The sequence below is a fragment of the Carassius carassius genome, chromosome 40 (genome assembly GCF_963082965.1).
Source record: "Carassius carassius chromosome 40, fCarCar2.1, whole genome shotgun sequence".
Taxonomy (NCBI): domain Eukaryota; kingdom Metazoa; phylum Chordata; class Actinopteri; order Cypriniformes; family Cyprinidae; genus Carassius; species Carassius carassius.
Window position 1 is genome coordinate 22,619,732 of NC_081794.1, and position 17,435 is coordinate 22,637,166.

Genomic DNA, 17,435 nt, shown 5'->3' on the forward strand with positions numbered 1-17,435 from the left:
GTCAATTTGTAGTCCAACGCGCAAAGCTAATTCGCCATTGGTGAGAATGTATTTATTAGCCATTATGTTTTTATTATTTTGTTTTGAAAATAAACATTTTCAATATTACGTTTATAGGTTTATATTATTTGATTACTATTTCTTAATTTTACATTTTCAAGAAAGATTATATATAATGATATATGTCTAAATAATGTGTGTGTGTGTGTGTGTGTGTGTGTATATATATGGGATAAAATACATGCAATTCTAAAATGAATTATACATTCATTCTAGAAATAATTTCATGTATTTTAAGAATTACATGTATTTTAACCCATATACATTTTTTGTTGTTTGTTTATAGTCTTTTGCTTGTAATTGTTTTTTAGAATAATAAAATGTGAAAGTAATCAAAAACTCAAATTCTAAAAACCTTCTACAAACTGAAAAGTTTGTATTTATTTACTTACTTATTTATTTATTTATTAGTTTTTTGTAATAATTATATTCATATGTGAATTGCTTCGGAACACCAGCTGTGAACTCTATTCGAACTCTATAACTAGATAAAAAAAAATCAACGGTGTTACGCACACTTGTAGTACTTATACACAGGCACTGATAAAGACGGCTAACGGGGTCTTTATTGACTCCAAATAATCCAGCATGTCTTCTAGCGGTTCGTTACTTTCCGCGGGGTCCGTTATTTTGCTTAATTTGTCCTTAAACGAGCTACATAAAAATACTTTACAGTTTCTTGTACTTGTTTATGTGTGGATGCGTGAGACGTTCCCAATTCAGAGTGTAATAATGTCTTTAAAAGACACAGAGAAGATCTTTCCCTCTTTCATAGAAAGATGGCAGTGAATTTCTAAAGTATGAGTGTAGGTAAGTATCAAATCTAAATATCTGATGGACGATTTGTTAATTTTAGTATCTCGTGTTTTTTTTTTTTTTATTAAGATTATGTAAAATCAAAATTGGACATTTAAGGTCATCTAGATGCCAGTGTACTACTGAAAGTTAACCAAATGAACTTAACTAGCTGTTATACATATATTTCAAATCTAAAGGAATAACACCACACCACACTGAAAACAGCTCATAAAGCAACTTCATCAGGTCTTTCGGATGTTTGATCTGAGAGATGTGGGAAAATATTCAAGTGCTTATATTCTCCGAGCAACGAAGTGAACTCGATTTCAACCCTTTTGGTCCAGTCCTGTAATTTCTGACAATTCTTTGACCCCCCTCCCCCCTCCCCAATTTAGAAGACTGTCCATATTGTGCAAAGCCTTTCAAGAGGCTGAAAACCCACCTCCCTCACTGTAAAATGGCACCAGTTTCACAACCCAAGAAAAGCATTCAAGCACCCAAAGAACCGAGTTCAACCACTTCCAGACAGAAGATCCATATAAAAACAGCAACAACAGAAATAAATAATGTCATATTTGATGAAACCCTAACCTCCAAAGGAAGAAGGAAAGAAGAAGATATTCACAATGCAGATAGTCTTCTCACAACTACTGAGGTCAGAGTCCCATCAGCTCAGACTATGAGCACGGAGAGACCTAAAAGCAGATGGCTTGCTAAAAGACAGAAGGAACTTGAGAGATTACAGCTGTTAGTGCCAGTCTCAAAGAAGCCAAGCAACCCTACCTCTTTATCGAACAATAAAATAGATAAAAGCTTTTGTGAGATCTCCAAAAGAACATTTCAAAGTAATGGAAAAAGTACTAAAGACAAAAAGAAACCAAAGATGGCGCCATTATCAGCTCAGTTGTCCATCACCAAGAGTAAAATCGATATTGTTCCAGCCATTCTGAAAACCGCTAGCCTCCCATCTGAACATGAAAATCCAGAACTCAAAATAAAAGTGAACTTCTTGGAGGAGCCTGAAAGACTGAACAATCAGAACAAGGATTTTGATCTAGAATCAAGGGCAAAAGAGCATAAAGCTCATGCTTTCTTTTCACCCAAGACTTCAGTGTGGGACCACATCAATGACAGTTTGTATTACAAGAGGTCTTATAATCTGTTTGTGCCTTATCCTATTATGGAAACTTCTAAAGATCCTTCCAAAGAGATTTCTGATGTGCGACAATCAAACAAACCTGAAACAGCAGTTACCAAGGTTGCTGTTCCACCTTCACCTACTTTATCTGGAAAAGTCATTCATCAGCCTGCAGAAGAAATCCTTAACTCAAGCCTGCAAGGTGTCAGAAGTCTGTCTTGGAGCCCAGAGACAGTGACTGCTTACAACAGAATACAGTTCTCCACAGAACCTTTAGGCAGCTATGCTAATGAAAGTATTTGGATGAAGGATCGATCTGCTGAACCAGCGAACCAAAGTGAAGGTAATGCATGATGTATGTGATGTTTTGTTCTTTATGTAATCTTTTTTAAGTAAACAGGCAATGCCTTCAGAAAAAAAAAAATCTAGTAGTATCTAGTATATTTTGCAACTTTGATTTATGGGGCTAGTTTCTTGGTAGGCTAGTTTTCATTCTACCATTATGAGAACATCACAGACTGTCTGTTTAGGACTATCACTATATCAAAACATATTGGTGAGATTATTAGAGAGCTAGTTGTATGTAAACAACAGCTATTGTAAATATTTCATTACCTTAGGTACACTTGGGTATCATAGAATTATTATGCACAGTGTCTAGAATATCAGGCCGATAGTGAATGAGCTACACTTTCATCAACTTGGCTGGAAAGGGCTGTTGGTCCTTTGAAGTTATTAGAAATATTGTATGTGAATATTTTATTTCATTCATTCTTTCATGTAAATCTCCACATAGTTCTACATCCTCATTGTGCTTCCACACCAGTTTTCATGACATGTACAAGTTTCTCATACCAGTCCAAAACAAAAATAGATTACAAAATATGCTTTGTTCATTGTAGTGCCTGTAGTGCAGCGAAAACTTGGAGATGTCAGACTGAATGAACTTGGTGTCTGGCTTGGCGCTCGAGTTCCTCCGTCACCCAGAGAGATTGTGACCATGTCGAAGCAAGGTTTGTTCCTTAACAATCACAATACATCATAACATAGCATTTAGTCTAGTGTTTTTGATTTCCTTGGTTGTATGTGATCAGGATGGCAGTGGTACTACAGGAAGTATTTTGATGTTCGGAGAGGAGGAATCAGTGGGATATCCATGCTGTTGACTGGATACTGTGTCCTGTGTTACATATGGAATTACCCACATCTCAGTGAGTCTGAATTAATGGCATCTACACACATCCCATAATCATTGAATAAAATGCCTTGTTTTATTTATGCTGTTTCACAGAGAAAGAACGCTGGAGGAAGTACCATTAGGGACGTCTGGTGGTCTTCATAATTGTAGCACACTTTGGAGAAGCAGCAGGGCGATGAGGGCGTAATAAGCTTAATAATTAATATAGCAAGATTATAACACCAGCAACTTGTAGTTCACTACAATATTAGGTTTGCTTGTATTTTTGTTAGAATTATTTTGAATTATCTGGGAGCATGGTTAATGGAGTTATTTAACTTTAATATTTTTAAATGTTCATTTATTTGCAGACAAAGAGAATGTGTTAAGCTAAACTTGTATTTGTATAATTTGAAAAATGTTGTTATTATGTAATTAAGCAGTGGATTTAACTAAAATTATTATATATTTGTTTTTTTGTAAGTCCTGTCATATATTTTACTGTTGTTTTCATCATCATCCTTTCATCTGCTAACTTGTATGATATAATTATTACGTATAAATAGCCATAATTCATCAAAAATGAAAACATTACAAAATATTGTCTGTATTCAAAATGAATTTAATATTTATCTTTGCTGTTGTAATGAACACTCACAAAAACAACTGACCACATACAGTATGACGTGAACACATACCTAACATAATAAAAATAACTTTTTGTTTTACATTCTTTTTTTTACAAAAAGTATAAATATTCTGTGTTTCATGTTTTAATTTTTTGTAATACAAACATTACAAATCAAGTTTCGGGTGATGCAGTAAATAAAATGTTAAAAGCAACTTTTACCAATGGGGTATTCCGATAACTGAAGGCCACACTCGCACAACAAAAAGCAGTAAAAACTAATGATAGACTATTTTAACTTGTTTCCACTCGCTCTAAGGCAAAGAAGCCCTTCGAAGTGAAGGTCATTCGGAATGCTCTCTAATACCGACCACAAGAGTTCAGATCAGAGAGAAGAGTATGTCTGTGTCATTTTTGGTTGATTTGCTGGGAAAGACCGTGGAGTTTAGTGTAAATGATGCAAAAACAATGGGATGACATGAATAGATGGAAAAAAAGCAACCTTCCCTTCTGCTCTGGAATCGATGCTAATGGAAACGCAGACTTGTGAAAATGTCCGCACACTGCAGTTTCTCTACTCTGGTTAGTTTTTGACATCGTCTTGGTTGTATTCCCATTGTTACAGCTGACAAGCCTTGTAATTGCACCGTTAGTAAATTTTCAAGCTTACAAAATACAACTGAATGAGCTGAAAAGTCTCCTCTTCAGAAATGATTTCTCAAAACTGGTTGTTGAAATGTGGGCCTGTCAGTTAACAGCCATCTCCTAACGCAACTAATTAGAATAAGCATAGTGCATAGTGCAAACCTGATATGCTGTGAGTGACAGCACTACTGCTGCTTCCACAAATTTAGAACTCATAAGAGGGAAGAGATCTGCAAAGGGGCTGTGAGCATGGCTATCTGTAAAGAGCAAGGTCCTTTCTAAATGTGCAAAAATGAAGCTGCCACTAGGAGCAAAAACTGCAAACCGACCACCAAGACTACATCCTGACCAGCAGGGGACTCGATGCACAGGGGAAAATGCAAAGTTTCAAACCAGATCTAGGTGGGTGAATCTCACAGACATCTCAAATAAAAGGAAAGAAACAAGACATTATATTTGCTCACAGAGAAATCAAGCCTATTGTTGACCACTGAGATTTTTCTGATCGCTAACATTATTTCTTGACTAATATAACCAATTTTCATTAATGCAAAACATTTTCATTATAATTAAAGAAACGATATATATATATATGTTAATGTGAGAAAAAAAATACATTTCAATTATAATGTACTTATACATAACAGTATTGTTGCACGGCCTTTATTGCATGCTTATTTAAACTAAATATAAACAATACTTAAAAAAGATTTTGAGATTTTTTTTTTTATATGTAAAATGAATTTAATGTAAATTTAGCAATCAAAATCTGTGGTAAAATGTGCTTTGATTGTCGTGAAAAAATATCAACGTTGCAAAAAATATATTACCGATCCTAAAATAGTTTTAATTTCTTTTTGCAGAATATGACTTATTTTTATTTTCTTTCATTTTGGGTCAAAAGGTGCCTGACAAGTTTTTTCGAGATTCGCCCATGCGAGTTACTGCGACACTATCTTGAGGTATAAAGCGCATATTTTCTCCAGGCAGGGAGCAGCACAGATTTTACAAAAGACAAAAAAAGATTGTAATAATGATAATGAATCATTCCAGAAAAATTAATTAAAACAAACAAAAAAAAGATAAACAATGTAACATTGTACCCTCAATCTGAGGTCTTAACTTTCCCCTGCACAAAACCACACAAGTGAGTTTTCTCTGTGGAGGGGTCACATACCTGTAAGGTACAAAAAAAAGTCAACTAAAAAAGATAAAAAGAGCATAACTAATGCTCAATAACAATTAAATGTGCAGTTGTCTTTGTGTGTGTCACTTGGTCGATGTCTACTGCAATCACACAACATAAGTGTTGAGACAACCATAAAACCTTAAGTGCGGACTGACTATTAATCTAAGTGTCTGATATTGACTGATAAGCTACAAATATCAATGTCTACTCATGACATTTCAAACATCACACTTACTGCTTGATTGTGTGTGTATGTGTGCACATATTTGTGTGTGTGTGTGTGTGTGGTTGCAAGTGTATCCTGTGAAGCATTGTCAAAAAGGCTTTCTTATGTAAACTTCTCTAGAACAACAGGCACAGTATTAGAGTATAACCATCACCAGATTCACCTTCCCGTTCCTCGACAACCCACTATAATGCCAATGTACGTCTGTTCAGCTAGCACACCAATGGCATGAAATGAGATTAATATGGAACAACTAACAAACATAAATATGGCACTGTCTAACATTCTAAGATGCTATTCACGGCAGCCTCAAGCACAGAGTCAGTGTCAGCCAATGGGGCGTGACTATGATCTGAGGGAAGTTGATGTTCATGACCCTGCCCCAGGTTTGAAGGGTAGCCTTGCTGTGATTGGCTGGGAGATGTAGGGTAGTGGGCATGTTGACTGTTGCTGCTGATTAGGTTGTTGAATTTCTTTTTTTTTAGGTCCAGGATGCACTTGATGGGAGGTCTTCTGTGTTCCTCCATTTTTTGTTGTTGAAGTTCTGTCCTATAAGCAGGTTCTGTGTGGCTGTCCATACCCTGTCCATCTCTTCCGGTGTGACTTATGGAATGCCTTGTGGATGTCTTCATTACGCTGAGATTGCCCTCAGGGGTGGCGGGCGTCAACATTTCTGTACTTTGGATCTTCAGTTTAGGGCCACAGCAGAAGTCTTCCATGAAGCCATCTGACAAAGCGATGTAGCGAAACATCACAAACATAAAGCCAATCAAGCAAAAATCTTTTTTTTTTTTTTTCATTTGGCTGCATTAACGTGTTAATCCGGTTTCATATTTTAAAAACATTACAGAAATTACACCAATTATTTTTAAACGTAACCAAAACATTTATGTATAAATTTCCAGTACCATCTTCACAGTCTGCTGTTTTTATTAATGAAATTAATTTTATATATATATATGTTATTTATATATATATATATATATATATATATATATATATATATATATATATATGTTCTCTAAGGCTTTGGTAATTGTATATATTATGCATGTGTTACTTTGCATATCAAAACTGATATGGGTCATTCCACAAAATCGGTGACTTTTCCACTTTACCAAACAAATAAGCTTAATCAATATTTTTTTAAACATCCATGAAATGGAGACACCTTTAAATGACAAGAAATTGTATTGTGCCATCTCAGGCTACATAATTTATTATAGACTATTTTTCTACCTCATGTTTTGGTATTTTTGTCAACCCTGTTACCAACACAAGTGTTACTAGATACTATAGTTTAACTAGAAATCATATGCCACTGAATGATATAAGCATTAGCTCAATAATATACAGAGGGTGACCTTTAAAATGTTTTAATTTTACACAGACAATCTTTTTTAAAACAGGGTCAAACCTAATCAATATCATCCCTGTTACCCACGTTGAAACCTGTTACTCTAAAAAAAAATGGTTGATGGTAACAGGTTTGATGATTTCAAACAAATTTGCTTATTGCAAACTGAAAGTCAAGTTAACAAAAGCACATATTGTACACCTACAGATATTGATTATACTAAATGTAAGAAACAATTGTTTAAATTTACATTTTAAAAATGGTAACAGGATTGACATTGATGATGCAGTCAAGCCTCACCAACCATCATAAATAGAACATTATAAAGGAGTAAGCGAAACATGCTTATGTTTTAAGTGTTGGTATCCTGGTTGACAGATGATGTAACCTCCTAGAAATTATGTCTTAAATGTACATTATTTTTCAAGGGTTTTTTATGAGGGTAACAGGGCTGACATGAAATCAGGGGACACCAATAAAATTATTTATATTTTATAGAAAAATGCATACTTATACCAAAAACAATGCTTAACAATGAGACTATATTTAGAGCAATATGCAAATGTAATTTTTTAAATATTTATTTGCCTTCCATTTGCTAATTAAATGCCCTGCTGAAAATGAAAATTCATAGTAAGGAAAATGCCAAAAATCTTACCCTAACAAGCATAAATGTAATATTGATGAAATACATACATAGTTTTATTATGCTTTTAAAATGCACATTTATTTGTTGTTATATTGAATTTGTTTGATTATTTCTTAGGGAAGCAAAAGGCACCGATTTCATGGACTGACCCATATACACATTTTATTGTGTTGATCACAAAACAGCACGAGTACCAAAATCCAAAAATACATTTTATTTAGGACTACTTGTATTTAACCAAAATAAAACTAATTGGAAATGCTGTGAAGATACTTTGTCAACTCGTGACATGGTTTAAAACACAACATCTGTAAAATGTTTTACTTAGGTTTTAATAATAATGACAGACAATGAAAATAGATAAATTCATCGAGGCTTCCATTTCTTACCTGGATCCACTATTACCATTCGTTTGTCTTGGGTCAAGTTGCCCCGTTCCTCTTGATTAAAAGTCCTGTCAATCATCACCGTTTCTGATGAAGGGCTGGACCTCTGAAAGAAGATGAAGCAGTGTTTGATTTTGCATCAATGGGAATAATATTAGAGCAATTACCTAATATTAGAGTAATCACCTAAATAAAAGGACTGTGTTCTAAACATACCTCTGCCTCGACCATAAGTAAGCGCCTGTATTTGTTCACCATGGCCTGCGTTTTGTTTAACACTTGTATGGCAACTGCTTCAAACTCCTCATCAACTGTAAAGTCAAAAAGAGTTATCAGAACCTAGGTCACATTCAGTCAGTGATCTGTGTTTAAATATTATATATGTTGAGGAAATGTTGAAATGCACCTTTGGTAAAATCTTCATCTTGTGGTAGTGAGCCTTGGAAAACATGATAGGGCAGTAATCTGTCAATGACATCATTAAATGAAGTGAAGTGGGTCCGCTCTGAAGACATGACTCTATCATGATCTCGTCTTAACTGCTGGAGGACCCTGTAAAATAATCCCCAGTGTTACAATCGTTATAATCAAATCATAAAATCAATTTTACTTTTGGTTAAAACTAGTGGTGCAGAAAACACCAGCTGTAAGAGATGTAAGGTATTTGCATACTGAGTCTGAAATTATCGTCCGAAATTTTCGCATGTTAAAAAATAAATACGACCTCATGTTGTGTCAATCACATTTACACACTGCTTTCGAAACTTTCATCCGTAATAACAAAAATTCGAACAAGGTTCGATTTTTTGCATTGTCGCATACGTAGCAAGCAATTTTGATAGGAAAGGATGACGAATACTGAAAACACATACATTGTGCGGGGACCTGTAGACTACAATTTGGGCACTCACATTTCTCCTCTAGTAAGTTGTTGAGTTGCAGGTTGCTTCAGTGTAAAAGGCAATTCCTGACTGGCAGGAGTGAGCGTGTTCACAGCTAAGATTTAACAAAAGAAAAAAGAAAAGAAAAAAAGAAACACAAAAAATATTAAGCAGCACAACGTTTTTCAACATTAATAATAATAATAAATGTTTCTCGAGCACCGAATCAGCATATCAGAATGATTTCTAAGGATCATGTTACACTGAAAACTAAAGGCTGCTGAAAATTCAGCTTTTCCATCACAGGAAGAAATTACATTTTAAAAATATAATGAAATAGAAAGCAAGTATCTGTTAATGAATGAGTAAACTAGATTTCATTAAAAACTGGTTCAGTAAAAAGGAGTCTTACCTTTGGTACCAAGAAGATTAACTAATTGTGTTTGCCCTCTTTGTGTTGCTGCTGTGGTGTCCTATGAAATTGAAGAAACATTCAAATGTGATGAAATGATAACACTTTGAGCAGGCAAACAAGGTTGCAACAAAAAAGAATATGTGGATTAATTAATCCAAATATGTTTCACCTGGTTTAAAGAAACTTGTAACTCCTGAACACCAGAAGTAGCTGGAAAGTTTTGGGCCACAGGCATAAGGAGGTGCTGTCCAGGGGTCATGGATAACTGTTGACAAACCTGTGGGCCTTGGACTGAATTGACCATGGTGAGGTGGCCCAAAGCCTGTGACGTTTGTACAGGGGTTGGGCTAGGTGACGCACTGGCAGTCCAAACCTTGGCCGTGGCACCAGGCCTTTGAGACACCTGCACACCAGGTGTTGGTGAAGCTTGGCCTATTTGACCTCCAGCAACCAAACCTTGATTTACTATTAGCTGCCCTCCACTTGAAAAATTCTGCCCAGCAATAAGCTGTACTGTTGTGTTCTGATTGGTGAGGATGGAGTAGGTGGTAGTGCACATTGACGATGGGTCGCCCACTCGAGTGTTTGTTTGTATCACCTGCCCATTAACAGCCTGGAAGCTGTGAACAGTCGTACCAGGGGTGAGGGAAACAGAAGTGGGTAGCAAAAACTGCCCTTGAGGCAGATTGGACTGGGACTGTTGTTGCACTTGCTGCCCCAGAGGTGAATGCATTAAAATGCTGCTGGCTGGATTGACCATTTTCACCTGTTGAGCAGACTGAGGAGAGCCACTGGCTGTGTATGGGTTACTGACTATATTCGCAGCAGTTGTGGTGCTGGGTTGAAACCCGATGTTGCTGATATTGTATACAGTTTGTCCCCCTGCCTGTAAGGGTTTAGGCTGAATGGATCTAATCAATGTCTGTTGCATAGGGCCTCTCTGGATGATAAAATTCTGAACTGGTATCGTGCCTTTATTAAAGGACATTGACCCCTGACCAGCTGCAGAAGGGGTGAACATAGTACCTTGTCCGCTGTTGTTTGTCACTACATTTCCGCTCTGCCTCAAAAGGATCTGAGGCTGTTCCAAACTGTTGATAGTCATCATGGAGGAGGCACTGCCATTGAAGGATCCCACTACCTGGATGTGTCCAGCAGGGCCATTTGGCAAGGGTAGTTGGGGAACCTGCTGGATAAAAGCCTGAGGTTGTGCCAATGGTGCCACCACACCAGGACCTGCGATACCTCCAAACCCTCCAGAGACCATCTGCTGAGGGAAAGCAGAAGCTGTGGGAATGAGAGAGGGCTGGGAGTCCAAAAGGGCTTCTTCAGCCAATGTCTGCTCTGTAATATCTGCTTCCAACAATGACTTCTGAAGGATGTCGAAGGGTTGGTCCTCGCCCCCAAGATCGACCTCATCTTGTGAGGTTTCACTTTCGAAGTCATCCTCAATGAAAGGAAGACTGCTTGAGAGCTGAAGCTCAGCTCCATCAGCCTCCTCAAATTCTCCCAAATGATTGTGGTCATCTTTGAGTCCAACGTTGGAGCCACCCTGAGTAGAATACCAAATCATTTATTGTTTAGATGCTCTAAAACCCTTTCTAGATATCCCAGTTGCATGCAGACTATACCTATTTGAACCACTTTTAAGTAAATGTTGAAATATTTTATTTAACTGTGTTTGAAAATAAGTTTTTGAGATTATAGTATTTTCACATTCCAGTAGATATGAGCTTGTCTTTCCTTGATAGGAACCTTGTCTATACTCACTGTGTCACTAGTTAAGAATGAACTGGCCGACCCAAACGCTGCATTAGTCACATCATCTTCTCCAATCTTTTTGAATGTAAAGTAAAGTTGTCAATAACATTTCAATATAAAACACAAATGTCTTATAGTCTAAGCATACTTACAGATTTACTATTTGAACCATGAAGATACTCATTCAATGCTTGCACATCTCTGCAACAAAAAAAAAACAGTTCATGAAAATGTATTTGTTATTATGATGGGTAAAAAGGTGTAATCATCAAATTGTAATGCTGCTTACCCTATAAAATCCAGAAGACGTCGGTCGTCTTCATCATCCATGACACCTGTGTACAGTAATTACAGATTAAGAGATTTTTCAAAGGACTCAGTAAAGTACAGGTTCTTTCGATTTTAACACAGCCCTGACTTTGACTACGCTAATATATCATTTGTATATGAATTTGGTCTAAATAGCCTGGTCTAACATCTGAAGGATCCAATAAATGTAGCATGTATAATGTTCTAAACAAAAATCAAAACTATGTAATCTGTCAGGAACCCCAGTTTGTCAATGAACATTCTCAGGTATAGTTTGTCATTTCAAGCCTAGGTTGCGAATGAATGTATAATATTAAATTCAGGTACAGTAATATATTATATATATTAATAAGCCAATCTATGATAATGTAAACACAAAAAAGGTGACAAACAGAAATGAATGAATAATTTAAAATGTTTAAGTAATGCATGATGTGGCACCCTCTGACAACATTCTATTTCCAAAGAAGAATAAATATAAAACAAACAAAAAAGATAGCACATTACTAATTATTACTGTGTACTAAACAGTAATAAACTGTTTTGACATTCCACCAAACACATAAACAGTAAAACTGTATGATATACATGGTCCTTGTATTTAAATACGAATATGATTTCTATGTTTACAAATTCATAAGTCAATTGTGTAACAGAAAGAAGGCCGTTTTCTTTGCTGCAGCCTGTAGACTTCAAAATGGAGGCAGGCGATTGAAACTGCGCCACTGCTCGCAACAGCCCACAGGCAAAAGACAATATGACGCAGAGTACTTGTGCAGTGGTATAATGCTACTCGACTTTAATTTCAGATCATATTTCTTTGTAAATCGCCATAGGAATGTGAACAACTTGAAAATGAACGTGTGGAAATGTGACAAAGGAATTAGCGACGTGGGGGATGGGTGAAACATGTTTGGCCAGTTTGATTGTTCACTGACTTCACAAGCTCCTGTTAATGTTTTTTAACACACTTTATGGTTAAGGCTTGTGACGGAATGAAATTCGTTGTTTGTGTTTTTCCAAAGTGATTACTTGTTTGAACAGCATTTGATGTGTATGTTTTTCTCTTTTATATTTTCTCAAGTACGTGTTAAAACAGCTTAATGAGCTTGCAGAAATCCAAAATGTTAGCCTTTATTTCATAATATAACATGCACACAGGAACAGACAAAATAAACTCAATGATCGAGTCTATAGAGGTTATAAATGGATTCGAACGAATGATAAGATAAATCAATAATAACTGCTCAATATTAAGATATTATATATGCTATTTATATTTAAAACTTGTAACATATTCTAACTAGCAAGACTAAGCTAGCAATATCCGTGTAGTGCAATCTGGACAAAGAAAAAATAAGTATGGCCCTTTTAACGTTACATATCGACTTCAAAATATTTTTAAAAAATCATTCTTATACATACAAATACGGGTTTTATAAACTAAACGATGTACTAAAAGTGAGATATATATATTTAACACTTGTAAACGTTTAGGCTGTAGTCAAGTTAGCAAGCCAAATGAGGGAGGAGATGAATTATTTTTTTTCTTCCTCTCTAACAGAAAAAAACCAATCTGTCCTCTTTGCCTGTTAAGTCAAAGGGGCGGAAAAGAGACACGTAGAAAACCAGCAACCCCTCAAAATACACAGTAAAACCCTGTTGAAGCAATGCGACGCGTTTTACTGATTCACTTGTCAAACGGTGGAAGGGAGGACTAACTTAAAGGGATCTCCATGGCGCAAGGACAGGACGCACAAAACCCGCCTTAATCTCGCTTAAAGTAACAGCTACAAACACACAGGGACTTTGTCCATAAATAGACCGAGGCTGGGGAGGCTCGTTTAGTCGCAAATGGTCATCTAAAAGCGTATTTGCGCATCTGTGACCGCCGAGGAGCGCGAGCGGGACAGACGGCTTGAAGAAACCCGTGTTCGGCTTCGGACGCCTCGTTTCACACCCGCACGGACGTCGTAGGTTTTAAGAAGGGGGTAAAAGCGGATCATCAGGCGAGTTCTAATCGGTCTTTCGTGCTTAGAGTTGATGATAGCCTTCTTGACGTTGTGGACGTTCCCCCGCACCTAACTGACGTTATTAAAAAACGGCTGAATTCGTCGAGCAAAAACCGAACGGAGAACCAATCGTTGGCGAAGCGTACATATTTATTTGAATTTGCATCACATAAAGACGACTTGAATAAGAAGCAAACCCTTACTCCTGTCTTAACTCCTTCTTGAAACCCAATATCTCCATTTGGCAACTTTTCATTTGCTCCCCCTCCTCCTCCTCCTCCTTCTTCTTTTTCTCCCTCTCCCACTCATATATATTTCCCCTCACTGTCCTTGCTGCTCAGTTTCAGAAAGATGTTTCTCTCTCCACGCTTGCTATTCCCTCCCAGAAGGAAGGGGAGGAAGGAGGTTGTGTGTGTTTTTTCCTTGAAATGTTTATCACAAAATTATAATACACTCAAAGGGGAAACTCACCGTCATGAAAAAGCAGTGCCGTGTCCACGGGGTTTCCTCGCCATCTCTGCACGGGCCGCCGGAGCGGGAGAGCTCCAACAGAAGGCAGCAGTACTACATAGTGCACTACACTCCTTAGGGCTCTTCAACGAAAAGGGATCTGTTAAACTATTTGTTTACTATTGATGTTTCTTCCGCAACAATACAAGTTAAACCTGTTGTTTTGATTAATCACTCGAAATACCTGACGTGAATAAATTAATATAAAAACAGTGTTTGTAACAGGGGGCGGGGAATTCTCAACGACCACACCTTTGTGTCCTGAGGCCACACGTGACCCACAGGTGTCAACCAGAACCAAATATAATAAACAATACCTCACTGGATTCTTTGGTCCTTTATCTGAGTGTGTAAAATAATGGAGATTGTTGCCACAGCCAGGCTTTTAATGTTATCAAAACAATGCATACACTGACCATGTACAAAATTCAACAGATAATCAACATAAACTGTAAGGGATATAATAACAATAATACAGTCAAGTCATCTTGCAATTCTTAAAAGAAATACATCAACAATTGTTTTATAAACATGCTGTAAAATACATTTCATATCAATTAAAAATCAATAACTAATTGTAATGAATATGACAGAAGACGTCTAAATAAAGTAATACATCACTTTATTCCGTTTAAATTATGTATGGGGAAAATAGTCATAGGTTTATTATGAACGTGAACATTTAATGCGCCAATAGAACGCCGCGTTACTAACGGTGCTGATTCTTAGTCCAATCATTGATAAGCACACTTTGACGAGTGGTCACATGATCAACGTGCGCTCACCACGACTGTTTAGAGAAAGTACATGGCGGCGCTGGGAGTGGAAGTTAATATGGGGAGTGATGACGGAGAAACAAATACAGCTGTCAGAGTTCCCGAACGTGTTTTACGAAGGGATCAGGCGAGGCTGGAGGAGGTAGAGCGCCGGAGAAACGTCAAGGAGAGCCAGAGCGTGACGGAAGAGAAGAGCGAGTTCTTCACGTCCACCTTTAATGCTGAGAAGACAGCAGTCGAGGAGATGCTCTCCAGCTGTAAAGATAATGACCGCCAAAAATCCGCAAAAACACTGGAAGAAGCCACTTTGAAAATTCAACAGCTCCAGAAGTTCTTCAGTGACAGCATTATGTTTCTAACGCAGTATGAAATAAGACAGGCGCAAGCATCCCTGCAGAAGCTCCAGAGCACTCTTGCTGAGAAAAGAGATGAGCTGTTGCCTAAAAAGAAATTCGCCTTTAGATCCAGGAACACCGAGGCAAGCAAGCAGCCTGCACCAGTTCAACAAACAACAGAGAAGTCTGCATCTGATGCAGCTGGTACTGTAGTGGTGGATGCTGCTGTCTCTGTATATCAGTGTGGATTCTCTAATGCTGACAGTCAAGTCTTAATCAAGCAAGCTGAGGAGATCCAGCAACGAGATGTTCTGTTATCTCATCTGACAAACTGTAAAGTCAGGCTTTATGGCTGTCCGAGCACCTTGCACATCAAGAATGTCCGCGGCTGCGAGATCCTCTCAGGGCCGGTGTCCAGCTCTGTTTTTGTAGACCAGTGCACTGACAGCAATTTAGTATTCCCCTGTCAGCAGCTGCGCACCCATAACACCACTGCCACTCAGATATATCTGCATGTGACCAGCCGGGCAATTATAGAGGACTGTCATGGGGTGCGGTTTGCCCCATTCACATGGACTTATCCAGGGATTCATGATCATTTCACAGTGGCTGGACTTGATCCGAACAGGAATAATTGGACAGAGGTGGATGATTTCAATTGGCTTGCTGCTGGCACACCTTCACCCAACTGGACTGTCATTCCTGAGACTGAGAGAATATGTTGGGATGTTGTGGAACAAGCATCCTAACAATAATGATCTCATTGCATTATTGTGTGACTGCTCAGTCAATATGACGCTAAAATTGAAATCTTATAAACATAGAATGTTCTAGAATTCCTGCTTGCCAATTAATAATTCCTGGTTTGATTAATAAAAAAATACATTAAACGTGCAGTATGGAATTTTTGGCCACCAGGGGTCACTCAATCAAAATAATAACATGAGACGTACTTTGATGACGTCGGGAAAGAGCGTAGGCTCATGGGAGTTGTTGTTCATTGGAACATGCGCTCTGTCGCTCCCCACATTCCTCACTCATTTTAACGGGGCCCGGCATCTCAGCTGCGTGGCGTGTCAGTTTTTAATTTGGCTCCCATGTTAATAGGTTAGAGCTTGCAGACTGTCCGCGTGAGACGCGTGTCTCAGGCGCGGCTCGAGCCGCGCGGAAAACGTGTGCATGCTAGAAATAGAACCGACGCCTATTTTTCACGCGACACGCACGCGTGTTGGAAGCGTTTCCAGGCAAAATATAATAGGAAAATATGTTTATATGTAATTTTGTACACAAATACATATTAATTCATGACATTTTGATGTTTGAAAGTCTATAGGTTTATGTAAATTCAGATACAAATGTAATTTAAAAAAAAATAATAATCGATTTTCAAATATTGCACCTGTCAAACATAAGTCTATTTTGCCGTCAATACTGTTGACGGTGTCCTTTATCAGTAGGCTTTATATTTATGTTCAACATGAAGTATAGATATTGTTGTCATGAAGACTAGAGCCTGGTCTGTCAGCGGTCTCCCTCTATGTCACCTACAGCAGCAGCAGCCGCCACGCTTCTGGCACGCAGCAGAGACGCCACGCAGCCAGTGTGTCACCGGCCTTAGTATTTTGACAATCACGTATTTTCGAACGGAGAGATATATGAATTATCAGACCCCTATCGAATCAATATTCCATCTAGCTAGTAGTAATATATGTTAAAAAAAACACGGTTGCCTTTCGTTAATAATTATAATTAGGCTACGTTTATACTATGATATCGAAACAAAATAGTGAACTGCATTTGAAGCTACTTTATCCAGCTAGACATAGAACACATGTAGATTTACATAATACTCTACATGAGAGCTAGTCCGTCTGCGTTTTACACAAGACCTCATCGTTTCACAAAATATACGGATAGATATAGTTAGCTGAATGGATGCATACCTGTTTATTAGAATGCAAGCATCTCTCTGTAGTTTCAGCTTGTCACGAAGCTCTCTCTATCTTGGAAATGCAACTCCAATATTTACCCGTGTCTCGTTTCTTCTTCGTCCCAAAACCTTCTCAGGTCATTTATTTCACCCGTACGTTTGTGCTTCACAGAACGTGCAGGCAAAGCATAATCATGATCCATAACTAAGTTATTGATTGAGGTATAAATACGAATATAAATATAAATTATAA

General features: G+C 37.5%; 3 protein-coding genes across 4 annotated transcripts; 2 read left to right on the top strand and 1 right to left on the bottom strand.

The window, feature by feature from the left end:
* Nucleotides 1-621: 621 nt before the first annotated feature.
* si:dkey-21c1.4 (uncharacterized) lies at nt 622-3,643 on the top strand. Its single transcript, XM_059531557.1, has 5 exons — nt 622-870; nt 1,254-2,339; nt 2,899-3,009; nt 3,091-3,207; nt 3,288-3,643. The coding sequence occupies exons 1-5, from the start codon at nt 861-863 to the stop codon at nt 3,314-3,316; spliced, it is 1,353 nt and encodes a 450-aa protein (XP_059387540.1). The 5' UTR covers nt 622-860; the 3' UTR covers nt 3,317-3,643.
* A 131-nt stretch (nt 3,644-3,774) lies between these two features.
* bicral (BICRA like chromatin remodeling complex associated protein) lies at nt 3,775-14,197 on the bottom strand. Of its 2 annotated transcripts, none has more exons than XM_059532641.1 (11): nt 14,103-14,197; nt 11,600-11,645; nt 11,463-11,511; nt 11,320-11,385; nt 9,719-11,101; nt 9,547-9,607; nt 9,165-9,249; nt 8,660-8,805; nt 8,470-8,564; nt 8,257-8,359; nt 3,775-6,588 (listed from the first exon to the last, which is right to left on the bottom strand). In XM_059532641.1, exons 2-11 carry the CDS (start codon nt 11,638-11,640, stop codon nt 6,140-6,142), a joined length of 2,478 nt encoding a protein of 825 aa, XP_059388624.1. In that variant the 5' UTR covers nt 11,641-11,645; nt 14,103-14,197; the 3' UTR covers nt 3,775-6,139. The 2 variants fall into 2 exon arrangements, with proteins under 2 accessions (XP_059388624.1, XP_059388625.1); XM_059532642.1 differs by lacking the exon at nt 14,103-14,197 and adding an exon at nt 13,835-14,016.
* Nucleotides 14,198-14,921: 724 nt separating this feature from the next.
* tbcc (tubulin folding cofactor C) lies at nt 14,922-16,135 on the top strand. Its single transcript, XM_059531558.1, has one exon. The coding sequence runs from the start codon at nt 14,949-14,951 to the stop codon at nt 15,999-16,001; it is 1,053 nt and encodes a 350-aa protein (XP_059387541.1). The 5' UTR covers nt 14,922-14,948; the 3' UTR covers nt 16,002-16,135.
* Nucleotides 16,136-17,435: the final 1,300 nt, after the last annotated feature.

Excerpts from the sequence above, each read along its gene's own strand:
- bicral (XM_059532641.1), bottom strand. The coding sequence starts at position 11,640 with ATGGATGATGAAGACGACCGACGTCTTCTGGATTTTATAGG. Across the intron at positions 8,806-9,164 it reads CAACTTACTAGAGGAGAAAT|GGTCCTCCAGCAGTTAAGAC; the intron begins GTGAGTGCCCAA and ends ATTATTTTACAG. Across the intron at positions 6,589-8,256 it reads AATGGTAATAGTGGATCCAG|ATGGCTTCATGGAAGACTTC; the intron begins GTAAGAAATGGA and ends TCGCTTTGTCAG.
- tbcc (XM_059531558.1), top strand. The coding sequence starts at position 14,949 with ATGGCGGCGCTGGGAGTGGAAGTTAATATGGGGAGTGATGACGGAGAA.
- si:dkey-21c1.4 (XM_059531557.1), top strand. Across the intron at positions 2,340-2,898 it reads ACCAGCGAACCAAAGTGAAG|TGCCTGTAGTGCAGCGAAAA; the intron begins GTAATGCATGAT and ends TGTTCATTGTAG. Across the intron at positions 3,208-3,287 it reads ATGGAATTACCCACATCTCA|AGAAAGAACGCTGGAGGAAG; the intron begins GTGAGTCTGAAT and ends GCTGTTTCACAG.